At 61.2% G+C, this 25,157-nt stretch overlaps 2 protein-coding genes across 11 annotated transcripts; both read right to left on the reverse strand.

Moving 5' to 3' along the window:
• Nucleotides 1-1,260: 1,260 nt before the first annotated feature.
• On the reverse strand, nt 1,261-6,305 carry NAPRT (nicotinate phosphoribosyltransferase). 2 transcript variants are annotated; one of them, XM_033202338.1, is made up of 13 exons: nt 4,892-6,049; nt 4,072-4,199; nt 3,913-3,995; nt 3,527-3,657; nt 3,320-3,435; nt 2,904-3,100; nt 2,690-2,830; nt 2,333-2,417; nt 2,151-2,231; nt 1,952-2,054; nt 1,720-1,874; nt 1,516-1,623; nt 1,261-1,428 (listed from the first exon to the last, which is right to left on the reverse strand). In XM_033202338.1, exons 1-13 carry the CDS (start codon nt 5,115-5,117, stop codon nt 1,366-1,368), a joined length of 1,617 nt encoding a protein of 538 aa, XP_033058229.1. In that variant the 5' UTR covers nt 5,118-6,049; the 3' UTR covers nt 1,261-1,365. The 2 variants fall into 2 exon arrangements, with proteins under 2 accessions (XP_033058229.1, XP_033058228.1); XM_033202337.1 differs by having other exon boundaries at nt 1,261-1,623; nt 4,892-6,305.
• Nucleotides 6,306-6,539: 234 nt separating this feature from the next.
• Nucleotides 6,540-24,997, reverse strand: EEF1D (eukaryotic translation elongation factor 1 delta). 9 transcript variants are annotated; one of them, XM_033202330.1, is made up of 10 exons: nt 24,859-24,955; nt 19,884-19,897; nt 16,250-17,340; nt 13,958-14,081; nt 13,445-13,516; nt 8,037-8,136; nt 7,862-7,962; nt 7,299-7,520; nt 6,804-6,998; nt 6,540-6,640 (listed from the first exon to the last, which is right to left on the reverse strand). In XM_033202330.1, exons 3-10 carry the CDS (start codon nt 17,338-17,340, stop codon nt 6,602-6,604), a joined length of 1,944 nt encoding a protein of 647 aa, XP_033058221.1. In that variant the 5' UTR covers nt 19,884-19,897; nt 24,859-24,955; the 3' UTR covers nt 6,540-6,601. The 9 variants fall into 9 exon arrangements, with proteins under 9 accessions (XP_033058221.1, XP_033058222.1, XP_033058219.1 ...); XM_033202331.1 differs by lacking the exon at nt 19,884-19,897 and having other exon boundaries at nt 24,859-24,957; XM_033202328.1 differs by lacking the exons at nt 19,884-19,897; nt 24,859-24,955 and adding an exon at nt 19,330-19,406 and having other exon boundaries at nt 13,958-14,078.
• Nucleotides 24,998-25,157: the final 160 nt, after the last annotated feature.

Raw genomic sequence — 25,157 nt, forward strand, 5'->3', positions numbered from 1 at the left:
CCCTTCTGCCAAGATGGTAAGTTTCCTGAAGCCTCCCCCAGCCCTGCTTCCTGTACCTGCGAAACTACGGGCCAATTAAACCTCTCTTCCTTAGAAATTACCCGTCTCAGGTATTTCTTTACAGCAGTACAAGAACGGAATACAGCCACGCTGGCTGGGCCCCTCGGAGTGTGCAGGTGCCCTGTGGGCCTGGGGCGTGCTGTGTTCTGTCCAGTGTGTGTGAGTCTGTATCTCTGTCCTAGCTGGTACTCCCCAGGGCTGGCTGGACCCGGCCTCTGCTCCAAGTCCCCACCTCCACCCTCAGCCAACCACACAGTGGATGCTGCCCATCCTGAGCCCCGGGGAGCCAGATGAGCTGGTCTGGTGGAATGCCTGGGCAGACGGAAGTGCCCCTGACGCACCCCAGGCGGTCGGCATTCCCCCCACACCCTTGCCTTTCTGTGCCACCTCAGGCTGCTTGGACAAGAGAGGCCCAGGACCCCAGCCTCCACTTCCTGCCAAGCCTATAACCCCTCTTCCAAGCAGTTCCTCTGAAGCTCATGTTGCCCAAACTGGTGGAACCCTGAGATCAGGAACGTGCTGGCGCACAGGCAGGGCCAGCCCAGCACACAGCCACGTGCAGTGCCGCTCCGGTCAGGTGTCTGGGGCTGAGTCAGCTCCTGGAGCTGCAACTTCTTCCCCATTCTTCCTCTCCTTCCGTGGACTGCTGGGTCAGGAGCTGTGTCCCTGAGGTCAGATGCCAGGAGGGTGCCAGGTTGGCAGCAGCAGTGGCAGGAGACACCTGAGCTCTCCCTTTTGGCATGGGGAGTTTGAGATGTTCTCACTTACCCTGAGCCTGGGGGACGGTGCCTAGGCAAGCGTGGAAGCCCAGGGCCACGGCTGGACCCTCTTACTTGGCACTGCCCCCCCCAGCCTGTCCCGCCCCCAGCCTGCCTCTAGCAAGGAAAGGTCTTCCGCAGCAACTCCCTCAACTTCAAGGCAGACACTTTGCCTTGCGCACCCTGCCTGTGCGCTCGCAGCTCTAGTGTGGGATCTGACTCCCCACAGCCCACCCCAAGTCGGGGAACTCCTCACTGCCCTTCAGGCTTCAGTACAGGGCTGTCTCCCAACCCGGCAGGGCCTGTGCTTTCACTGGGATGCAAGCCCTCCTGCTCCCTCCAGCTCAGCTCAGATTCCTGACTCCAGCCCAGCCCCAGCCCGGGAGGCCCTGGTGAGTGTGGGCTGCGTGAACAAATGACACAAACAACACAGGACAAGCTGTGGGGAGAAGTGAGTGATTCGTGTTGTTTCCAGGTAGCCCCGCTCCGAGTCTTAGGGGGACGCCCCTGCACGCAGACTGTCCACTGGGGCCTGCAGCTGGCAGTCTCAGGGGGATGCCCTTGCATGCAGACTGTTCACCAGGGCCTGCAGCCTCTCAGACAGCACCACCTGCAGGGAGCAGAGAAGGAGAGTGGTGGGCATGGTGAGGGCAGGGGCACACAGGGCAGAGGCACACAGGGCAGGCCTCCCCCCAACCTGGTACTGTGCAGGGCTCTGCAGCCGCCTGTGCTCAGGGCTGAGTTGGCTCAGGGACAGCTGGACCAAGGCTCTAGACTCTGCCAGGGATGGGAGCGGCTCACATAGCTGCAGGGAAGAGGCAAGGAAAGAGAAGCTTGGGGCTGGCTCCTGGTCAGGGCTCTACTGGGGCTGGGGGACAGGTAAGGGCGGTGGGGTAGCCACCTGTCCTTGCTGGAAGCAGAGCCGCAGTAGTGGCTCCACCTGGGCTGGCCTCACGGTGCAGGGCTCCTGGGCCCCTGGAGGCCACACCCTCAGCTCCTGCCCAGCCTGTGGCGCTGGCTCCTCTGCTAACTGCAGCACGTCCATAAGTAGAGAGCCTGTGTGGGTGGGGGCAAGAATAAGGGGGGGCCCTGGTGTTTTGAAGGTAGACAGCGGGGGGATGGGAGGGTCTCACCGTCAGAGCCCAGGAGCCGGAAAGCAGCCTTGCTCCCAGGTAACGTCTGCTTCTCGGGGTCCTCCGTCAGCTTCATTCGTGGCTGGCCCCCCACGGCCACCAGCTGCAGGGAGAGGGCGTTGAGCTGGCTGGTCCTCATGCCCCACCCAGCACCATCCCTCAGACCTCCCCCGACCTGGGCCCCCAACTCTGTTCCCACCTTATAGACGCAGCCCAGGGAAGGCTGTTGGGGGCAGGTGACCGCACTGGTGCCAATGCCAATGACATTCACCTCACTACCCTGGGTGGGGGAAAGGAGGTGGCAGTGAGCCCAGCCAGAACCTGCAGGGGCCCCCAGGAACCCCCCCAGCCACCCTCTGCCTACCCCCTCATCCACCCCACCTCCTGGGCCAGTCGGGCCAGCGCCTCCTCATCAATGTTGTTGCTGACTGCAATGGGGACTGACTCCAGCCAGGGCACCTGGAACCTGCCGTGTGGGTGGAGAAAGGGTGGGGGCCGCCCCTCAGGTCTTCCAGATTCACCCTAGTGTCCCCCCGCCCCCCCAACCTCAGTCAGGGACACCTGGGCTCACCTGCTTGGGAGGTCCTAGAGAGCCCCACCCCTTACCTCCCTGCCACAGCCTGCAATATCACCTCTGAAACTACAGCAGAGTGCCTCACTGTCCTGCCCTGCCCCATTCCCAAATCCTGGCTCCCCAGGGATCTCCCAGCAGGCACACCTCCTCCCCAGGAAACTCACTGGACTGCAGCAGCTCGGAAGACCTTGCGGATCTCCTGGGCCTGCTGTAGCAGGTCGCCACTGTCCAGCCTCACACCCACTGCCCGGTAGCCCAGCTCTCCCAGGGCCAGGGCGACTGCTAGGAAGTTGGGGAGACCACTCCTGCAGGAATGGATAAGGAGGTCAGGGGCTGCCGACGTTCTGCTGAGCCCACTCCTAAAGTGCCTGGGCTTACCTCTGCACGCTGTAGGAGTCCAGGAGGCCCTGGAAGGCCCGGGGAAAGGCCAAGGCATAGGCCACAAAGGCTGCCCGCTCACCTGGGTGTGGCTCCTGCACCCCCAGCCCCAGGTGGGCACACACGTGCTCCAGCCACACCTGGGCTTTGGCTGCCAGGTCCACCCCAGGGCCCTCACCAGCTGCTGGCGCCAACATCTGTGGAATGGGGTTGGTGAAGAATGGGGGCCAGGAATGCAGAATGAGACCTGGGAGCAGCCAGGGACACCCTAGTTTGAGGGCAAGGGTAATGCAGCCCGTGCCAGCTTCCTGGGACAGCACTGGGGTGACCTGCCTGGGTGGCACACCTCTCCCCAGGGCAAGGACTGGCTTGAGGCCTGTCGCCTGGAGACAGCAGGATTGAGAGGAGGGACTGACCGGGTCAGGGGGCACCTCACTGCCCGAAAAGGAAGTGACGAAGGAGTGGGCCAGGGTCCCGGCCACTGGCACACCTCGGAGCTGGCCCGCTAGCACGTTGCTGCTGCTGTCGAAGCCTGGGGAGGAAGGTGTGGGATTGGGGGACTTTGGGCCAGGACGGGGCTCCTCCTTCCGGGCCGTTGCCTTCCCCCAGCACCAGACCCTCACCGCCTAGGTAGCTGTAGGTGGAGGCTGTCAGGCCCCCATCCGGGCCCTGAGCCCGCCTCAGGCCCATCTCTAGCAGCCGCTTCTCTGGCCCTGCGATCAAGCGGAGCCGCGCTGCATTGGTGGCCACCAGGCTGTAGGGAGACAAGAGTCACGGGGCCCAGGGTGAGGGTCGCCAGGCCAACCAAGACAGCGGTTACCTGGGGCCTGAACTTCCAACCCGGGAACTCCACCCTCACCCAACCCCTCCTTACACCCTACACAGCGGGGGCGGGAGGCCAGCCCTGGGACCCGTGGGCAGCCAGCCCTGCGGCCACAGTCCAGCACGGAGCCCCAGTGCTGGGGGCCCATCCCAAACCCACGCTCCCTGCCAGTGGCCCGCAGCCCACCTGGCGTAGCTGACCAGGCAGAGCAGCGGTGTCTCCAGCAGCTGCACCACCAGCAGCGGCCCGGACACCTGCAGGAGCGGCACCTGTGGGGAGCAAAGTCAGCTCTGCGCCCGGCCCAGCACCCCGTGGCCGCCGCCCCGCCCGGTCACCCCTACTCACGCCCGGGAAGGCGAGGGAGCCCTCGGGCAGGGCTCGCACCGTCACCTCGGAGCAGTCGAGGGCCCGAAGGTGCTCGAAGAACGCAGGGTCTGTGTCTGGGGGCAGCACCGAGGCCAGGAACTGCACGTCTGGAAACGAGGTAACTGCGCTGAGACCAGCGTGGGGACAGACCAGTCGTGGGACATCGGGGGTTGCATTGCGGGGCAGGGACTTCCGCCGGCCATAGGTGGGGGCGTCTGTCAGGCGTGGGGGGATCGTGGGGTGGGGGTTTCGGTCGGGCGTAGGGGGGCTCCCGGGGTGGGAGCTTCCGTCGGGCGTGGGGGCTCCCGGGGTGGGGGCTTCCGTCGGGCGTGGGGGCTCCGGGGTGGGGGCTTCCGTCGGGCGTGGGGGGTTCGTCGGGAGAGGGGGGCTCCCGGGGTGGGGGCTTCCGTCGGGCGTGGGGGGTTCGTCGGGAGAGGGGGGCTCCCGGGGTGGGGGCTTCCGTCGGGCGTGGGGGGTTCGTCGGGAGAGGGGGGCTCCCGGGGTGGGGGCTTCCGTCGGGCGTGGGGGGTTCGTCGGGAGAGGGGGGCTCCCGGGGGGGGGGCTTCCGTCGGGCGTGGGGGCTCCCGGGGTGGGGGCTTCCGTCGGGCGTGGGGGGTTCGTCGGGAGAGGGGGGCTCCCGGGGTGGGGGCTTCCGTCGGGCGTGGGGGGTTCGTCGGGAGAGGGGGGCTCCGGGGTGGGGGCTTCCGTCGGGCGTGGGGGGTTCGTCGGGAGAGGGGGGCTCCCGGGGTGGGGGCTTCCGTCGGGCGTGGGGGGTTCGTCGCGCAGGCAGGGGGACTACCGGCGTCCCGCAGACGGAAGGCGCGCAGGAAGCGCACACAGTCGCGCAAGCCGGCAGCCAAGGCGAAGGCGCCGCCGAACGGGCAGCGGCGGAAGAAGAGCTCGAACTCGGCGGCGTCCCGCGCCCGGCCCGCGCGCCAATAGCCCAACGCCATGGTGGCCTGGTAGAGGTCGGTGAGCAGCGGCCGCGCCGCCGCGCGCCCCTCGGGGTCCTGTTCCGCCGCCATCCCGCTCCCGACGTCCGGACTCCGGCCCGCCCCTGCCCGGCCCCGTGACGTGCCCCGGCCTATGGCGCACTCCCGGTGGGGCTTATCGTGCGGTTTGGGAGCGGCAGGGGACGCGCTGGAGGACGGGAGGGGTCTAACAGTCTCGGTGCGCCGAGAGGGGCTGCAACAGCTGAACCCGGGATGGGGTGGGAGATGTCACCCAACTCCTCTCGGACCCCCAACCCCACTCCAGGCCCAGCGGCCTCTTTGGAGCGCTGCCCCGTCCTGGTCACCGGCGGTGCCCTCAGTGGCCCGTGTCTCCACCCCTTGGCCGGGCAATGAGGTGCAGCTCAGGACTTGCCAGGAGGCGGAAAGGGTGGAGGACAGACCAGCCAGACTCCACCCGCACCGACCCAGAAGACAACCGCTGGCCAGCAGCCAGCGTCTGCCCCGGGCCTGGGAAGGGAGGCCAGAGGTTGCCTTAGTTGGAGCTTGAGCAGCCAGGCTAGGACGAGGGAGCCCAGATGGACGCAATGTCGTTTGGAAAGAGCTTGGCATCAAGGAAAGGGAGGCGTGGGGCAGGAGGGCACAGGCCCACTGTCGACTGGCACCAAAAGACCTTCTGTGGCTATGAAGGCCCAGTGTCCCTCAGTGGTGGCTTTTATGGGATCCTGCACTCTAAGCCCCACAGGAAACTTTCTAAAGCTTTGAGGGCAAAGTCAGGGGCAACTACCCAGGGGGAATCTATTCCCCTGTGGCTTGGGGCCCCGAGGACACCGTCTGACCAAAAATAAGCAATTACACCCCATCCTTTGTCACCCCAATGCAGACACGTGTGGTCCAGGGGAGGGAGCGTGGCCATGCATGCTGACCACATGGGGCTAGTTGGGGCTGCCAGGATGTTGAGACACAGCTCCACAGAGCCCAGGCAGCCACACTCCGGCCACCCCAGAACATCATGGGAGGGGCACAGTCCCTGGAGCAAGGGGGCAGGGCTTCCAGGAATGAATGAGGCGAGGGGAGGGCTGTGACAGCACATGACAAAGGGCATGGCAGCAGGGCTGGGAGCCACTGGGACCTCTTTCCTGGACAGTTCCAGGCTTGCACGCTGGCTCCCATGGGGACAGTGCCAACAGGAGGCAGAGTGGTAGGGTGGTGGGCTCTCCAGATAGTGAGCTAAGTTTCTGTTTCTGACTTTTTAAACCCCTATGAGCTGGACTTGCTTTTGCAATGGAAAGGAGAAGAGGGGGGCCAGAGCTTTGGGAGGGAGTGGCCAGGAGATGGAGGGACAGGCAGAGGTCTGCTGGGGGCAAGGTCACATGGCCACAGAAGGTGGCAGCAGCTGAGATGACTGTGTGGGAGCAGCAGGGCAGAGATGGGGCTGAGACAGGGAGGGAGACAGGCCAGGTACGAGCAGGAAATGACCAGGACAGGAGCCAGAAGGCCGGACTCAGTCTTTAATTGTGGCAGGGCCTCACGCACGCGCACACACACACACTCAGGCTTCAGATCTTGTTGAAAGCTGCGATATCAACACTCTGCACCTGAGGAGAGGTGGAGGGTGATGGTCAGGGCTGTTCCCCTACAGCCCACTCGGAGCCAGGAGCCTCCTCTGAGTGGGGGTTCACTCTGGGACTCACTCCCCACTGCTGTGGGGCCAAGGCCCCCAGTCTCCTCTCCCCTCCTCTCCCCAGCCAGCCCACTCACGTGCTCTTCAAACTTGGTGATCTCCTCCTCCAGCAAGTCTGTCCCCACCTTGTCGTCCTCCACCACACACTGAATCTGTAGCTTCCGGATACCGTAGCCCACGGGCACCAGCTTGGAGGCCCCCCAGACCAGCCCGTCCAGCTGGATAGAGCGCACACAGGCCTCCAGCTGGGCCATGTCCGTCTCATCGTCCCACTGTGGGGAAAGGGGAGGAAAAGCTGGGGTCAGCCACCCTCAGAACACCCAGGAAGTCCCTGCGTGCCCCCTACCCCCTACCCACTGTGTGCACAATTGTTTCCTTAAAGGGCCCTCAGAAAACAATCCAAATTCACACCTTCCTGTCTCCAAGTTTGTGTTTATCCCAAGACTTCTAAACTTGGCGTTAAAGTCTCCCCAGAACCAAGAGAGCAGGGGGAGGGAGGGTCACAAGCTGAGCCAGCTGGGCAGGCACCAGGGCAATGCCCGGCCCCCAGAAGCTCCACCCTGCCCACTCACAGGCTTGACATCCAGCAGGAGAGAGGACTTGGCCACCAGTGCAGGCTTCTTGGCCTTCCTCTCTGCGTACTGCCGCAGCCGCTCCTCCCGCAGCTGTGCCACCTCCTTGTCCTCCTCCTCATTGTCGCTGCCAAACAGGTCAATGTCATCATCCTCGTCATCCTCTGCTGGTGTGGCTGGCTTCTTGGCCGGGGGCTCCACTTGGCGCATGGGAGACACATGCTGCCACAGGGGAGGGGACAGAAGGCACGGCTGAGACGCCCCAACCAGGGCCCAGAGCTGCCTGGCCACCTCCTAGGCCCTCCTCCCTCCCTCGACCGGAGCAAGGGCAGCCCCTGTGCACCCCAGCTGTGGTTCCCCACATGCAGGCCCCCGGAAAGACAAAAACTGCCTCTACCTGCCCAGGGGATTAGTGCAGGCCTAACTGTAAACCTTCCTGGGGACCTGAGGACTCCAGTATTGTGGCTGCCAGCTCAGCACTGCTGGAGCCAGTGTACATGGAGACATGGAAGCCAGCAGGGCCACGTGGTCCCTGCAGTGTCAGGCGTGGGGAGAGCACTCACCTGAGTCTGCGGGGCCGTGGCCCGGTGGCCAGGCGAGCTCTTCTCCAGCACGTTCAGCCGGGCCTCCAGCTTGGAGATGGCCTGCTGCAGCTCCTGTACCACTGCGGGGGCAAGGGGAGCACGGTTAGATGGCAGGGGCCAGGGATAGCCCCTACCCACTGGCCCGGGGCCTCACCGCCACGCAGGCTCTGGTTCTCCACTTCCAGACTGGCAATCCGGACGACAAGCTCGCTGTGGTCTCCGCTGGGGCCGCTGCAGGCCCCGGGGCCTGAGGTCTGCAAGGCAGGAGGAGGGGAGGGCTCAGTGCCCAGCCTGCTCCTGGGGTCCCCTCAGAGGCTCCAGTCAGCTCCACCAGGTCCCCCTGCCATGCTCGGGACTGCAGGAACTCAGAGAAGGAAAACTCCGGCTCGGGAGAGCAGGAGGTACCCCCTGCTGAAGCCCAGCTCAAACGTATGGCCTCGGAGATGGTGGCTGCCACAGACCACAGTGAAATTCTCAGCCAGGCAAAGTCCAGGACAGGAAGCTCTTAGTGCCCCAAACACGGAAGCTGTGGGGAGCTGGGCCATGGCTGCTGCTGCCCGTCGGGATCCTGCTGAGCAGCCAAGCTCAGAGGCTGGGTGGGAGATGGTGAAGGACTCACAGTCCTAGGGACAACCTGGGACAGGCCTCAGGGGACCAGGTAGCACTGGAAATGGGAGGCCCCCCCGGGGGGGGGGCAGGAGGAAGGAGCCCACCCGTGTGGACAGCAGCCACCCAGAGCTTTGTCTCCATGGGCCTCACGCCTGCCATCTCACTCAGCAAGCCAGTCTCTAGGTGCCCCAGGGCCCCAAGCCCACCTCATACTCCGCCATAGCTCAGACTGATGCCCTGGGGCCCAGACAGGCTCCTAGCCTCCTGGCCCTTAACACTAGCCAGTCCTTACGCATCTACCTGCAGGCATGGGCCATTTAGCCTGCCCACCCACCAACACGATGGCTCTAAGGACAGGGTGTATCTGGCTGCATGGTGCTCTCAGCCAACCCTATCTTGGCAGCTCCCCGGGGCTCCCTCTCTGTGAGGAGGGGCCTGCAGCAGCTGGGCAGACAAACCTGCTCCTTGCAGCAGGTGCAGACACACTCAGGCCTTTGCCCAACGTGCAGCACCAGCCCTGGGGCCCTCCTGCCACAGTCCTTGGGCCCATGCTGTGGGGAATGCTTGTTTGTGTACTTGGAGAGTATGGGAGCTAAGCCCCACAGATCACAGACGATGACGGGAGCTAAGCCCCACAGATCACAACGATGACGGGAGCTAAGCCCCACAGATCATGGACAATGCCAAGACTGTGGCCCAGGAGGCCCACCTGGCACAGGAGGAAATGGGCAGGGAAAGGCCAGGCTGGCAGGGGCGAGTGAATGGTGGTGGGGGTGCGGAAGGCACCAGCAGAAACTCTGACAAGCTCTGGGGCAGAAGCTGGAGCATGGGAGGGCCAGGCTGTGGGGCGTCAGGGGGCATGGAGAATCACAGCAGACCTCCTGAGAGAGTGGGGCTGGGTCCCGAGGAGGCTACAATCTGTGAGTGGCAGGGCCAGGGCACCTGAGGCCTCATGCACCCCAAATAGCAGGCCCAAGGACAAGGACAAGGTCCCCTTTGGAAGAGGCACTAAGTCAGCACTGGCCCCGAGCTGCATGATAAGCAGTGGGGACTGTTTCACCACTGCCCTCCCGAGGCCACTAGGCCAGAGCCCACAGCACTCAGGACAGAGGGGCAGCCCCCTCCCTTGATGCTGACTCAGGAGGGGACTAGGGACGCCAGGCATCAGAGTCCCCGAGCACAGCTTCCACGGGGCAGGCTCAGGTCACCCACTGCAATCAGAGCGGGCCTCAGAGAGCCCCTCAGGGACCTGGGGGATGCCAAAGGCAAACACTTCAGAGCCAGACCCATGCCAGTAAACCCTGTGCCAGCACCACATTCCCAGAAACCCTGCAGTTCTGAAACCCCAGTGTCTGCTGAGCGCTCCCACCCCAAATCCAAGATGAGACTGGGCCCCTGCCATGGGCTGAATAATGTCCTTCCAAATCCACATGCTGGAGTCTTATCCCTCAGTATCTTAGAATGTGACCTTATTTGGACACAGGGCCTTTACAGAGAGAATTGTCACTGAGGGGCGGGAGGTAATCCAGTCCGACTGGTGTCCAATAAGAAGACATCACGACACACCAACGCTCAGAGGGATGACTGTGTGAGAACATGGAGAAGACTGTCTACATGCTGAGAGGCCTCAGGAGAAACCAGCCCTGCTGCCACCTCAATCGTGGACTTCCAGCCTCTAGAGCTGTGAGAAAACACGTGTGGTTTAAGTCACCTAGTCTATGGAACTTTGTTATAGCAGCAAACCAGTCCCTAAGCTCTAATAGTGTGACCACCTGCCTGTCCCAGAGACCATGACCTCGGGGTTGACCCCACAGAGCCAGGGCTGAAGAGTTCCTGTAGCCCCAGGGCCAAGCCCCCGACCGCTGCCTTCTGGGCACTGGAGGGCAATATGCCTGACTTGGGTGCAAAAATCTGTAGTACCTTAATCTCGTGTCTGCCTAGCCTGGACCTGGTCAGGTGCCTGGGCACGCCAGGGGTGCTGGGCTGGGATCTGGGCAGAACGCAAGGCACAAAGCACCACCCACCTGGTAGACAGGAGTGGCAGCCCTTCCTGGGCCCACCTACCCAGGGATGCCCAGCTTATGGCTTGGGAGCCAGCACACCCCTAGCTGGCTGTGACTGTGGCAGACAGAATCATGGCCCCCGCAAAGATGTCCACATACAAGTCCCCAGAGCCTGTAAATATAGTCTCCCATGGCAAAAGGGATTCTGCAGATGTGGTATGATTAAGTTAAGCGGATCACAAGATGGAGAGAAGATGCTGGATCACCCAGGCAGGCCCACTGTCATCACAAGGGCCCACACGAGGCAGCAGGACCAAGGAAGGGGAGAGGCAGGCTGAGTGACGAGACAGCTGTTTAGGAGCCTCGGGCCAAGGACTGTGAGCAGCTTCCAGCAGCCAGAAGAGACAAGGAAGCGGACTCTCCCCGCAGAGCCACCAGGAGAGACAAGGAAGCGGACTCTCCCCATAGAGACACCAGAAGGACCACAGCCTTGATTCTGCACCATAAGACGATCTCAGCCTTCTGGCCTCCGGAACTGTAAGGTGAGGAACTTGTGCTGTTTTAAGCCACCGAAGTGTGACAGTGTTACAGCAAAATCAAGTGGAAACCAACACAGATCTTGGCCCAGGAAGTGGGGTGCTGCTGGAATGCCTAACAACGTGGAGGTGGCTTTGGAGTTGGGCAGTGGTGAGGTGGGAAGAACTCTGAGGAGCATGACACAAAAACCCTAGACTGGGCTGGGCGCGGTGGCTCACACCTGTAATCCCAGCACTCTGGAAGGCCGAGGCAGGCAGATCATAAGGTCAGGAATTCAAGACCAGCCTGGTCAACCTGGCGAAACCCCGTCTCTACTGGAAAAAAAAAAAAAAAAACCAGCTGGGCTTGGTGACAGGCACCTGTAGTCTCAGCTACTTGGAAGCTGACGCAGGACAATCGCTTGAACCCCAGAGGCAGAGGTTGCAGTGAGCCAGGATCATGCCACTGCACTCCAAGCCTGGGCGACAGAGCAAGACTCTGTCCACAACCCACCCAGCCCGGCCAAATGAAAAACCCTAGCCTGTCTTGAGCACACAGTTGACAGAATTCAGATGCTAAGCCCCTCAGTGAAGACAGAGAAGGTGAGGAGCAGGGCACATCATCTTCTAGAACAACCTAAACCTAAACCGCCACGAACATGCTGTTGGTAGGAACAGGGGTGTTAAGAAATGACAGCGGGGGGACCACGGGCCACACAGGAGTGCTGCCTTCAAACCTCATGCGACCCACGGGTTGGACTGTGACTGCCTGGGACGAGTGACACCCTGTTGTTTCCTTCTTCTTTTTCCCATTTTGAAAGGGAATGCCTGTCCCACAGTTGTATTTTGGGAGCAGATAATTTGTTTTCCAGTTTCACTGGTCCACAGATGGAGAGGCATTTTGCCTCAGGATGGACCACGCAATCCCCCATGCCTGAAAGGATGGGATTCTGGACTTTGGGGGGACTCTGTGGGGGACCCAGGCTTCTGTAGATGTTGGTGGGGAGCAATGCACCTTACGAATGAGGCAATGAGGATCTCCAACGCCCACGTCCCACCCCCCAGAGCCTGCAAATCCACTACCTTATGTGGCAAAAAGAAGAATCAGTGCTGGGCGCGGTGGCTCAAGCCTGTCATCCCAGCACTTTGGGAGGCCGAGACGGGCGGATCACGAGGTCAGGAGATCGAGACCATCCTGGCTAACCCGGTGAAACCCCGTCTCTACTAAAAAAAAAAAAAAAAAAAAAAACTAGCCGGGCGAGGTGGCAGGCGCCTGTAATCCCAGCTACTCGGGAGGCTGAGGCGGGAGAATGGCGTAAACCCGGTACGCGGAGCTTGCAGTGAGCTGAGATCCAGCCACTGCACTCCAGCCTGAGCGACAGAGCAAGACGCCGTCTCAAAAAAAAAAAAAAAAACTCAGGATTTTGAGGTGGGGAACATCCTGGACCTGGGACCCTGGTGGGCCCAAAGCAAACACAAGAACCATGTAAGTGACAGAGGGAGGCAGGAGGCTCGGAGAGAGGCGTGAGATGAAAGTGGAGGCAGGGGTGACGAGGTTGCCTGCTGGCCACCTCGAAACAAGCAACATCAGCATCCACTGGAATCTGCGAGAGGCAAAGGAACAGACTCCTCCTGAGCCTTGGGAAGGATGGCAACCTTGCTGACACGGGTCAGCCTCGTGAGACACATTTCAGACTTGTGGCCTGGAAACCCGGCATGATACATATGTACTGTTTCCAGTGTGAAGCTGTGGAAAGCCATAGCAGCAGCCACAGAAATACTGACCCTGTTCTCGGGGCCAGGACAGTATCCCATCCCAGGGAGAACACAGTCCCAACTCCTTGGGAATACCAGGGCTACCACCTCCCAGAGGACAACCCTTCCCCAACCAGCCTGTCAGGCTGCAGCCACTGCCTCCAACTTCTGACCTCAGCCTGGGGCCTGGAGGCCAAGCAGGGCTACAGGGCTCCTCTCTGGGTCTCCAACTCAAGATGGTGCCAACTCTAGGCTCGGAACTCCTCGCACCTTGCAGAACCACTACTTCTCTCTCCCTAGTGAGGCAAGATCTAAGAGGGAATGCAGGAGGCCCCGGCAGACACACAGTCCTGCCACGGGGAGCAAGCAGGGAGGCACGGGCCCTCACGGCAGGCGCCCACAGCACACCCTGCGAATGGCACCACTCGGCTCCCAGCGGGCCCCGCAGCAACGGCCAGTGTGACCGCCAGCAGGCAGACAAGAGGTAAGCACGGAAGGGACATGAGAGTAAGAACACAGTCCGGGCCTGGAGGCCACAGAGCCACACGTCCCAGGAGCACAGCGCTGTGCACTCCGCCCTGACTCTGCTGTGAAGCCAAACAACCAGCAGCATCAGGAAAAATCAGACATGCTACTTGGCCGAGCAGGAGCCCGCGGGTCCGTGGGCCGCGGGTACTTACTCCGGCCAGGGATTTCTGGATGTTCTCTCTGGCTCTCGCAATGTCACGAAGGATCACACTGGCGCCATTCTCCTGCAGACAGTGCAGAAAGAACCAGTCTTTTTTTTTTTATTATTAAAAAAGAATTTAATTAAAAAACAAACCAAAAAATCCCATGAACCCTCACATAGAGACAGCAAGAAAGTATTGCACAGAATGAGAGCTCAGCAGGCCAGAAAAGTTGGAGGTACCTGAGGCTGTGATGACAGGCACAGGCGCCCATGTCTGCAGGGAACGAGTGCCAGGCCTGGCCCCACGCCACCTGCACAGGCACCAGCAGGAGGGCCCTGAGCAGACCCAGCCCCGGGGGCCCGGCCAAGGCCGCCTGCCCCAAGACCCCACGCCCAGCACCCACAGCAGAGCCACTGGGCCAGGGTGCCTCTGCCCTCCTAACCTGGTTGAACCCTCCTCGTGTGCCCCGGCCACTCCTGTCGGGCAGCAGAGCCACCCAGCCACCCCACATGCAGCCCTCACCTGGCGGGAGGCACCGGCCACAGGCCCGTTCATCTGCTCGTAGAATCTCCTTTCTGCATCGTCATATTTGAACTTGTCAAACCAGATCTTCTCATGCACTAGGAAGTTTGTAGCCATTTTTCTGCTGGGAGGGGAAAGAGGCAAAGTCAACATGGCTGGGAAGTGGGGTCGAGACAGCCCTGGCCTCACCCTTCCCCACAGAGACCCCCGTCAGAACAGCCCGGAAGCACCAGGGTGCGGCAGGGCTGACACCTACTTCAAACACCAATGGTTCTCCACAAAGCGACGCCAAGCCCGGAAGCCCTCACCCCACATGGCGTCCCCAGGCCTGTCTTCCAGACGAGGGGTTCTCAAAGTGTGGTCCAAGAACCTCTGGGGGTCCCAAGGCCCTACCCTTTCACTCACATGAAGCTGGGTTTATGTCAAACAGCTGGAGTGCGGAGGCAGGTACGAGGGCCCAGCTGCCTCCCACTAAGCCAGACACCCGAGAGATTTGCAAAAATCTCAAGCAAGACCATTCTGCTCACTGAATTTTTTGGTTATGGGAAAAGTATTTCTCATAAAAAAAGTAATATGTAACAAGTTTCTTCTTCAACAAATAATTACACTTAGCATTTCCTTTTTTTTTGAGACGGAGTCTCACTCTGTTGCCCAGGCTGGAATCAGTGGTGCGATCTCAGCTCACCACAACCTCCGCCTCTTGGGTTCAAGTGATTTTCCTGCCTCAGCCTCCCAAGTAACTGGGACTACAAGTGCGCACCACTGTGCTTGGCTAATTTTTTGTATTTTTAGTAGAGACGAGGTTTCACCATGTTGGTCAGGCTGGTCTTGAACTTCTGACATCAGGTGATCCACCCGCCTAGGCCTCCCAAAGTGCTGGGATTACAGGCGTGAGCCACCGCGCCCGGCCCATTTCTCAGTTTTAATTGCTAATGTGGTAAAAATCAATAGGTACAATGAAAGCTCTTTGGGGTCCTGAGAGCAAGAAGGTCGTGAATTGGTGCCCTAGACAGGGACTATGACCCGCAGGCAAATCCAGCCTGTGGTTTTACTGGCACACAGCCCCACCTCGTGCTCTTCCCACTGGCCAGCAGCAGAGGAGCTGGGCAGACGACTCTGTGGCCAGGGCCCAGACCCTGTGGTTCTTTATGGAGTTTGCTGCCTCCCACCCTGGACTGGCCAAGACCCTCCTACTGTCCAACCAAGTACATCAGAACTGTCCCCATCCCACTCTGCCGCCAGTCTGTGCATGGACTCTGGACCATCGCTGGACCTCGTCAAGTGTCCTCTCGGTAACAAAGGGCTGGAGTCTGTGAGCCTCCTCCACGTCCCTGACCCAGGACACTCTTCTGGCGAGGAGGGACCAGGCCACCGTGAATACCAGGGCAGGTGGAAGGGCAGGAGGTTAGCATTCCCCCATGGGGTCCCGCCCTCAGGTGATCTTGTCAACCAGCAAATCCAGACCCCTGGGGGTCCAAGGTTGGCACCACTTCCTTGGGGGCTTAGGCAGCTGCTTGGGACACCCGGCTGGGACCTTCAGAGTCCTTCCCTGACTCAGCCCGCCCCACCACCAGGATGTCCTCACCAGCAGGCCAGCCTCGCCACTTCCATGCCCTCTGTATTCCCTTCCATGTCCAATCGCCTACCCACCTGCCTGGCCCCAGAGACCGCTGCTGGGGTTGCACCTGCACCCTGGAGCAAGCCCCCAGCATCCAGAGGGAGGTCACACAGACCGGGCACCCTGGGATGGGGGCCACCTGACCAGCCATATGCCCATTCATCTGAGATGCCACCACCTTCCCTCAGAGGTAGTTTCAGGTGACAAGGAAAGCTGGGGGTGCCCAGGACGGGCAGGCAGGGACATACTGGCTCCCACATCTCATCACAGGGGAGCGTGAGGGCCAGAAACCAGCTTCAGTGCTTCCTGCTCCTATGGGTAGCCTTGTCTTCTCAGCCCTGGCACGTGACAGCCACAGGGGACTCGGGGAGCTTCCCAGCCCAAGAGGGACCCTGGGCGAGGCAGAGATTCTGCCCTGTGTTGACCCCTTCCCTGCCCCCATCCAGACAGCCCAGAACTTTGTAACCCCAAGCAGTGTCCCCGGAACCCACACTGCCCAAGCACAGCACCACCTTTACTCAGCCTGCTGCTGCATTCAACTCAGCTGGGCCCAAGGTCTTGGGGAGCCCCCACCCCAGGTGGGCAGGGGAGGAAGTGGGAGGAGCCCCAGCCTGGGACGGCTGTCCCTGTGCCTACAGCCCAGGCTGGGTGCCCACCCAGCACGTTTCTCCTACTTGGGTCTCAGGCTGGACACGGACAGGCCAGACCGAGGACCGGATCGGTGAGACAGGGAGGCAGCTTCCAGGCACCAGGCCATGCGCAGGGCCTCGGCAACGTGGTGGCGGCACTCAGCGCTGTCGTAGGCGGGCTTGCTGAGCCAGGGGGCCTCTGCATCCTTCTGCAGGAAGTAACAGTGGGGCAAGGCAGAGGGGGCCTCCCCATCGGCCCACCGCGGCCCAGCCCGCTTGTTCCCTAAGATGTTGCGGCCCCGCCGGTCTCTGCGGCCCCTCCGGGCACCCTCAGCCAGGCCAGCTCGCTCTTGCAGGCGCACCTTCCCCGGGGGATGGCCGTCAAACAGGGCCTCATAGTAGCCCCTCTCGGCTGCATCGTACCGGGGCTTCTCCAGCCACACCTCCCGAACCAGGGCCTGCAGGCTGCCCAGCGGGGGCTGGCCATTGGCCGGCGGGCTGGGCTGCTGGGCCAGGTTGGGGACGGCCGCCTGCTGGCCTGTGTCGGGAGTCCCCTGCCTGCGGCTGCCCTCGGGAGCCAGCAACAGGGACTGAGACCACTCCACAAAGGCCCGCTCAGCCTGGTCGAAGGAGGACTTGTTGACCCAGGTCCCCCAGGTCACGTGGTGGCAGGCCACCTGGCTTCCATGGATGCAGGGACCCCAAGGGGCCAAGGCAGGAGGCTGGGCTGCCTGGGCAGCCACATCTGCCAGCTTCTGGCGGTAGGAGCTCTCCGCCTGGTCGAAAACTGACTTGTCCAGCCACACGCGTTCGGCCGAGAGGCCCAGGAGGGCCAGGTCCGCCGGGCCGAGCGCACTCTTGGGGGAGCGCCTCCTCTTTTTCTGCAGGGGCTTCCTGCTGTCCTGACTCTTCCTGGGATCACTCCTGCTGCTCCCGTCAGGGGTCTCTGCCTCATCAGCGTCCTCAGGGTCGTCCTGGCCGGGCCCATTCATGGCTGGCCCCTCGGCTGGCAGCTGCTGGGCGGAGGCGGCCGCCTGCATGGCCTCATGCTCGTAGAAGCGCCGCTCGGCCTCCTCATACTTGTGTTTGTCTTCCCACACGGTCTCCAGGGTGCAGGAGGCCTTCCCACTCCTCATCTTCCGGACACAGCGATAAAAAGCAAGCAGAGGGCAGAGTTGCAACACTGCGGCCCCGTGCCCACCCTCCCCGTGGCTGCCCTCCCAGGGCAGGGGCTGAGGATGCTCCCCCGTGGGGCTTTCATGAGATGACATTCAAGGACTTAAAAGTCAAGCCCATGTGGGGGATGCTCTGTTGTAAAGAGAAAACAGACCGGGCGCAGTGGCTCATGCCTGTAATTGCAGCACTTTGGGAGGCCAAGTGCCTCCCAATACATGAACAATACATACTTTTTTAAAGTGAATGTATGGCCCATGAAATATCTGAGACATACTTATACTATAAAATTTTTCATCATTTATCTGAAATAGGCTTTAACTGGCTAACTGGCGTTCTCCGCATTTTTGCATAGGACAGGCTTGGCCACCCCACTGTGGTGGCCAGTGCTCCCATCCCACAGAACGGCGTCTGTGGCTGTCCTGGCCACACCACTACCACCCCCAGAGCACACTCAAAGGTCTTAGAAAAGAGAAAGCCTCGGCCGGGTGCGGTGGCTCACCCCTGTAATCCCAACACTTTGGGAGGCCTAGGCGGATGGATCACAAGGTCTGGAGATTGAGACCATCCTGGCTAACACGTTGAAACCCTGTCTCTACTAAAAACACCCACACACACAAAAAACAAACTAGCCGGGTGTGGTGGTGGGAGCCTGTAGTCCCAGCTACTCGGGAGGCTGAGGCAGGAGAATGGCGTGAAGCTGGGAGGCGGAGCTTGCAGTGAGCAGAGTTCGCCACTGCACTCCAGGAAACTCGTCTCAAAAAAAAAAAAAAAAAAAAGAGGGAGCCTCTCTGTCCTCCCCGGAAGGGGGCCAGGTGGCTGGGCAGAGGGTGGAGTGCCCACTCGTGAAGGGTCACATCAACCGGACTCGCCAGGGAGGATGCTGGTGACCAGTGTGTAGAAAGGAGGGGCCAAGCGCCTGGAGCACTGAGACGGCTCTGGGCTCTCTACCAGCCGCCGCAGCCTCCCAACTAGAGTCCGTATCTCTGGGTCCATTCAAGCTAAAGGGGCATCATGGGGATCTCACAGTCCCAGGACATCAGGGTCCCCTCTCAGGTTGGGTTCTGTGTGATGTAAGAGGGACCATCTTGGTGGGAGGCAGGTTGTGAGGCTCCACCCCCACTTGCTACCCCCAATGAGGCCTGGGAGCCTCAGCCTCCTCACTGGATGAGGTGCTCCCTCAAGCTCTGGGCAACCTCAGTCATCTGCTGCCCCAGTGCTCCAGCAGCCATGTGGGATCCTGCCGGGGGCATGTTCTGCTCCCAGGTGTCCAGCGTGGTGTTACAGAAAGGCCAGACCCAGAAGGCCGGGGCAAATCTGCTCTTGGGATGCAGGTCAGCGCCCCAGCCTGCGCTCGGCCTGCGATATCTTCCTACCCAGCCATGCCCGTTTCTGTTTTGCTCCCCAAAAGCAGAAACGCCTGGGTCTAACCAACACCTAGGAGCACCCTCAAGAGGGGGTGTGCAGCCGCCCCTCATGGACACTGCTGCTAGTCTGCTGCCTCCGCAGAGGTGTCTAGTGGAGCCTGAGGGCAGACCCAGTGGCCCCAGGGCACATGGCTGTGACTGGGACCATCTGCCTGGTCTTCACCCAGAGGGAGGCAGCCTTCAGTCAAGCACAGACCCTTCACACCAGTGGCTATGGGTCTACGCCCCTCTCCTGACATCCTTACTCAACAAAACCAAGGTAGGTTCCAGTGCCTCCAGTGGGGTGCTGAGCTGTCTACACTCCACCCAGGCAGGGAGGACTTTTGGGAAGGCCCCCGGTACTGCACTCTGATACCTCTTAAGTGGAACATGGAGTTTTTTCCGGGCATGTAGCCAGAATCCCTCAGTCCCAGCAGTGAGTTCTAATGGCACCAACAAGGAACCAGGGCCAGGAGGCCACAGGGCCCATGAAGGAGCTCCCTAGGCTCCCCGGCTCGTTCCCCCCCAGGCTGGGGCAGCACTTACGAAGACCAGGCTGATGGGCAGAGGCAGGGGTTGGGGTTGGAGGTGGGAGGCGGGAGCAAGAGCCCAGGAGACAGGGCATTGTGACATCGTGCAGTGGACCCCCTGCCAGTCTCTCTGATCCCATGGAAGTCCCCTCAGCAGTGCCACTAAGCTGGCCCCCAGTGTCAATGCCCTACCAGACTTTAGTGGTCAAGGTGGCCTCAGATTATGTTCTTGGGGGCTCCGGGCAGAAGCTGCTGCTCAGCGAGAGGAAACCACTTCTAAGGCTCCTACTGAGACCTGGCACTGCCACCACTTCCCCACAGGGAGCAGCGTGTCAGGTGCTGACCTGCCAGCCCAGGCCAGGACCCTGCTTAGGGCCACATAGGGTGCCCACCTGCTGCTGCCCCATCCAGAAAACCCAATTCCTCCACTTTACAGATGGGAAACCGCAGCCCCTCTGGGCAGACTGGGTCATGCACAAGTGGTGTTGGGGTTCCCTCGGGTGTAGTGATGGCTGGGGGTTCCCTGGTCAAATGAAGGGGAATGGGGTATGAGGACAGGCAGGTACTTACTTTGCTTTGGCCTCCTAGGACAGCATGAAGGAAAAGCAGCAAGGTTAGAGGCAGCCAGAAAGACTAACCGGGTCAGACACAGCAGCAGGGCAGCCCGAGCCGGCCGAGGGCCTTTCCAGAAGCTGCTTGGTGAGGTGGCGTGGAGGTGACATTGATGGAGACGGAAGCTGAGCGCCAGACAGACCCGCCACCACCACAATCCCAGGTGGCAGCTGAGTCCACACGCTCGAGGCGGCATCACTCCGTCATCCCCTAAAAGGGGAGCTCTTGGGATTACTGTTAGCTGGAGCCCAGGCAGGCCCTGGGGGACAAGCAGGGACCACTATCTGAGCCAACCTTTCCCAAATCCACCCACCTTGTCGTCACCTGAGCAAGGCAGCCTGACATAAGTTAAGCCAACACCCACAAGCATCCCCTGGAGCTGCCAAGGAGCTCCCCAAGCCCCTCCCCTGCACTGCCCCTGTGTCCAGCCCCTCCCCTGCACTGCCCGTGTCCGGTCGGCTGAAGGAGCCCAGAACATGACAAGGACCCTTAAGGGGGAGGCAGCCCAGGGCCCGCATTGGTGCAGGGCCTCTCTCAGCAGGAGCCACCATCAAGACAGGGCTGGCACCCAAGGGCCCCCGCACAAGCCGCAAAAGCCTCCCAGACTCACCCTCCCACAGTGTGCACACAAGGACAGGACCTTCACCCCATTTACTCCTCAGCTGGAGACACTAGGTGTCCGGCTCCTAATCTCACAAGAGCCAGCTCATAAACTCTGCAAGCTCTGGGAAGGGTAGCTGGGCACAGCTGAAAGCCCAGCCACCAGCCTGTGTCCTGGGTGGGACTCGGCAGGAGGGGCCACCTCCTACTGCTGAGCAACCCAAGAGCCCTGGCTGGGATCTGTCTTCCTTCACCAACCGGAGCTCTGGCCCCAGGGAGCACCCTGCTGGGAGGAACTGGGCACCCTGCAGGGGTCAGGTGGAGATGAAGCTGCTACGGAGGCAGCTGCCCCATAGGACCAGTAAGAGGGGACTTGGGTGGGCTTCCCTGCAGAGAGGAAGCCCTCAGGAGACACCACAGTGAGCCATGCTGGAGACCTGGAGGCCAGGCCCATCACCTGGGGAGCTGGCCACCGACAGCGGGCAGACAGCCTCCCAGGAGAGCCAGCACAGCTCCCCACACCTCCAAGCCCACCTCCTCATTTCCCCGCTTCCTGTGTTCCCAAGCACGAGAGGACCTGCCGGACAGAGCGCACCATCTCTCCTAACAGAGATCAAGTCTGAGCTTCAATGCTTGCGCTGACAGGCACATGCAAGCCTCTCTCCTCCAGCACGAGAGCCCGGAGTAGGACGCAACGACTTTTTCAACTGCATCCCTACAAACAGCCCCTTCGCTCCTGCAGTTTATCCAAGCTCGGGAGGAGCTTGCTAAAGAGAACACAGGGAGACAGCCGGCTGTCAGAGAAGCAGTCTTGGAAACGCCAGAGTCAGGCCCCAGACGGAAATGGCCCAAGTATCCCTACTCTGCTCCTGGAAGCAGCCCAGGCTCACCACCAAGGCTCTTCGCTGAGGGGCAGACAGTGTCTGCTGAACACCCGAGCCTCTGGCAGCTGCCCAGGGTTTGAGGGTACGGTGGGGTCCTGGCTCTGGAAGGCTCCACCCAGCTAACAGGGCCTGTGACACAGGTGCCACCCAGCAAGACCCACTGCAGTGCCATGGCTCTCACAGCCTCCCCGTCCCTGTCCTCGGAGCAGCCTCAGCAAGGACGCTCCTATCCAGAAGACTCCAGGTCAGGAGGGCAGGGCCCTGAGGAAGGTGAAGACATCCTGGAGAGCTGTGGCCAGCAAAGTGCTTCGCAGCCTGGAGGTCTCCACATACCTGGGCAAACGGAAGCTTTCTGGGAGGAGTTGGCTCCCAGGCCCTGCCCTCCACACCACCCCATCACAGTCACACACACAGACAGGTTCCCAGATTGTCCAGCCTCCACCGGGAGAAGTCAGGGAGGTGGGCAGGGGATGGGATCCCAGATTGTCCAGCCTCCACCAGGAGAAGTCAGGGAGGGGGGCAGGGGATGGGATCCCAGATTGTCCAGCCTCCATCGGGAGAAGTCAGGGAGGGGGGCAGGGGATGGGATCCCAGATTGTCCAGCCTCCACAGTGAGAAGTCGGGGGGGGGGGGGGCAGGGGATGGGATCCCAAATTGCCCAGCCTCCACAGGGAGAAGTCAGGGAGGGGGGCAGGGGATGGGATCCCAGATTGTCCAGCCTCCACTGGGAGAAGTCAGGGAGGGGGCAGGGGATAGGGTCAGCCACCGGCTCAGCCTGTGCATGCCACCCCCCGCAGCAGCACCTCTCTCTGGCCCACCTGGCTGGCCTGAGTCTGTGGACTGGCACTGCCTGATACAACTTTCCAGTGCCCAAAGGGCGCAACGACTAGCCCTTAAAATGAGGCTAGAGCCCTTGAGGAAGTGGGTCTTTAGGCAGAACCACTGCACAGCAGGGCAGCGCACAGGACAGATCAGTGTCTTCCTGCGTGGAGGCCTTTGGTCTTTCTTTTTTTGAGACTGTGTCTCGCTCTGTTACCAGGCTGGAGTGCAGTGGCGCGATCTTGGCTCACTGCAACCTCCAACTCCCCAGTTCAAGCGATTCTCCTGCCTCAGCCTCCCAAGTAGCTGGGACTACAGGCACGCGCAACCACGGCCAGCTAATTTTTTTTTGAGACGGAGTTTCACTCTGTTGCCCAGGCTGGAGTGCAGTGGTACTATCTGAGCTCACTGCAACCTCCATCTCCCGGGTTCAAGCGATTCTCCTGCCTCAGTCTCCCAAGGAGCTGGGATTACAGGCGTCTGCCACCACACCTGGCTAATTTTTTTTATATTTTTAGTAGAGACAGAGATTTACCATGTCTGCCAGGCTGGTCTCGAACTCCTGACCTCAGGTGATCTACCCACCTTGGCCTCCCAAAGTGCTGGGAATACAGGCATGAGCCACGCGGCTGGCCTAATTTTTGTATTTTTAGTAGAGATGGGGTTTTACCATGTTGGCCAGGATGGTCTCGATCTTCTGACCTCGTGATCTGCCCGCCTTGGCCTCCCAAAGTGCTGGGATCACAGGCATGAGCCACCGGGCCCAGCCACCTTTGGTCTTTTCAAGAGATAAGAAAAACAAACTCCACAGCTCCACATTCCCACTCAGCCACTTTTTCCTGTCTGACGCCTGGATATTCCAGCCCTACTGGGAAACACCAGCCTGCCCTGCATACCTCAGAGCGCTCACTGTAGCTACCCAAGCCACCCTGCCCCAGGCCAAGCCCCACCCCAACCACATCTGTTCTGAAATGCCACTGCAGGTCAGCTCCACGTCCAGCCCTGCTTGCGGGGCTCTGGCTGACCGTGCCTGCCCAGTGTAGCCCCCGTGCCTCCTGGGTGACTCCAGCACTGCACAGGCTTTCTGGAACCCCTGACAATACAAGACCCACGCCACACCTCACACGGCACCCTTGGCTGTCAGCGAGGCGGGAGAGCTGGAGCCGTGTGACAGGCTCCTACACCAGCACTTAGCATAACACACTGCCACCAGCTTCCAACACGCTGATGTCACCTCAAAACACTGGCACAGGATGATGACACACAAATGCTCAATGCCACATTTCCTGTCCTCAGCCCCCAGAAGGCTGATGCCAGTGCACGGCCCAGCCCCGATACTCTTTGTCCATCATCAAGCACGTGTGCCCAACTGTGCTAAACCCTGCAGCTTCACCCAGCAACCCAAAAGCAAAGCTCAGAGGGCCTAGTCCTCCAGAGGGGGCGGAAGGCAGCAGGGGCTCTGCTGGCGGGGCGCGCACTCTGCCAGCACTGACTGTGTGCGAACCCTGCGGCAGCCCAGGGGAGATGCTGCTTTCTCACAGGATTGGCACTGCGCCCAGAAAGCCTCTACAGGGGCAGGTCTAGGAGCATGGCTAGGCTGGACGCATTTGGTGAGAAGGCGAAGGTGAGCGTCCACTTCCTCAGAGGACACTCGGGGGCTCCTTCCACACCTTCTGAGTACCTCAGCTGCATCCCCCTCCCCCAGAACAGGGCTGGGCACACACAGGGGCTCCGGAAGTAACCAACTGCCTGCGAGCCAGCTGCTTAAGGCTCATGGGGTCCAGATGACGGGACGGTCGGAGCTGTAGAAGGAGGCTGCTCAGGTGAGATGGCCTGGCCTGCATCCCTGGGAGGTGAGCCACAGGCAGTGTCAACTTAAGAAGCGCTCCGCCCTGTCAGGCAGGGACGACCCCAGGTTTAGCTACACAGTTCTTTTGCTGCCAGGTAGTCCTTCATTCTGGAAACCAATCCTGATGTCTCATCAGATCCCCAACCCACTCCGCCCCCTTTGCCTTCTTCCACTTAAAGCCTCTGAAAGTACTACTACTTAGCAACACCATCCCCGCCCCCTTCAGAGGCTGCCCGACCACCCTATCTCCAAATCAAGAGACAGAAATTTTGACTCAGTCACAAAACAGGCTTATTCATTTCCGTGTTCACTAGCGTCTAAGTTCCAAGAGTGTTGCGTCCGTGCCTATCCCCTCCGTGCTCAGCTGATGCGTGCAGTCACTGGTGCCTAATAAACACGTGGTGGATGAAGGTCTGCAGGCCAGAGAACAGCTGGGGCAGATGTTTGGTCTCCCACGGAGACGGCAGCAAACACAGGCCCTCAGGCCCCAGCAGCCTGGCCGAGGGGCTTCCTACGACCGGGATGCGCCGTGAGCCACTGCTCCCGGCACCCCCGGCTCGCGGACGCCCTGCAGGCCGGCCACGTGGCCTCGGTCTCCCCGCCCCTCTGCGCTCGTCCCAAGAGCCGTACTTGGCCCACGTCCCCTAAGCCGGCGCTGGCGCACTTGCGCCTCAGTCCCTAACGGCGCGAGCTGCTGGTGCCGCCCGGGCCGCCCGCCCTCCCGGCCTCTCGGGCGTCTCTGATGCGCCCGGCTCCTTCCGGCAGGGGCCGCGGTACTCACACGCCAGCCAAGGACGCGGCGGCAAGGGAGGAGGAATCGGCGGACCCTGGATGCCTGAGGAAAGGGAGGGCCGGCCAGGCCGCGCACGGGAAATGAAGCACTGGGCTCTACCAAGAGCCGCGGGCCAGGGGCCCAGGGGGGACGCGGCCCCTGCACACGCTCCGCCTGGTCGCCGGGGCCCAAGACGCGCTGCGCCCCGACACTTCAAAGGCAGAATTCCGTTGGAGACGACTGCGGAGGCCGCTGTTCCGCGAAGGAGTCTGCACAAGTGCTGGGAACGGGCAGCTGCGCCCGCGCCC

This window comes from Trachypithecus francoisi, unplaced genomic scaffold (genome assembly GCF_009764315.1).
Source record: "Trachypithecus francoisi isolate TF-2019V2 unplaced genomic scaffold, Tfra_2.0 Lachesis_group7, whole genome shotgun sequence".
Taxonomy (NCBI): Eukaryota; Metazoa; Chordata; class Mammalia; order Primates; family Cercopithecidae; genus Trachypithecus; species Trachypithecus francoisi.

Excerpts from the sequence above, each read along its gene's own strand:
- NAPRT (XM_033202337.1), bottom strand. The coding sequence starts at position 5,117 with ATGGCGGCGGAACAGGACCCCGAGGGGCGCGCGGCGGCGCGGCCGCTG. Across the intron at positions 2,418-2,689 it reads TTCCGAGCTGCTGCAGTCCA|GTTCCAGGTGCCCTGGCTGG; the intron begins GTGAGTTTCCTG and ends CCCACACGGCAG. Across the intron at positions 2,232-2,332 it reads TGGCCCGACTGGCCCAGGAG|GGTAGTGAGGTGAATGTCAT; the intron begins GTGGGGTGGATG and ends TCCCCCACCCAG.
- EEF1D (XM_033202331.1), bottom strand. The coding sequence starts at position 17,340 with ATGAGGAGTGGGAAGGCCTCCTGCACCCTGGAGACCGTGTGGGAAGAC. Across the intron at positions 13,517-13,957 it reads TGGCCGGTGCCTCCCGCCAG|GAGAATGGCGCCAGTGTGAT; the intron begins GTGAGGGCTGCA and ends CACTGTCTGCAG. Across the intron at positions 8,137-13,444 it reads TCCAGAAATCCCTGGCCGGA|ACCTCAGGCCCCGGGGCCTG; the intron begins GTAAGTACCCGC and ends CCTGCCTTGCAG.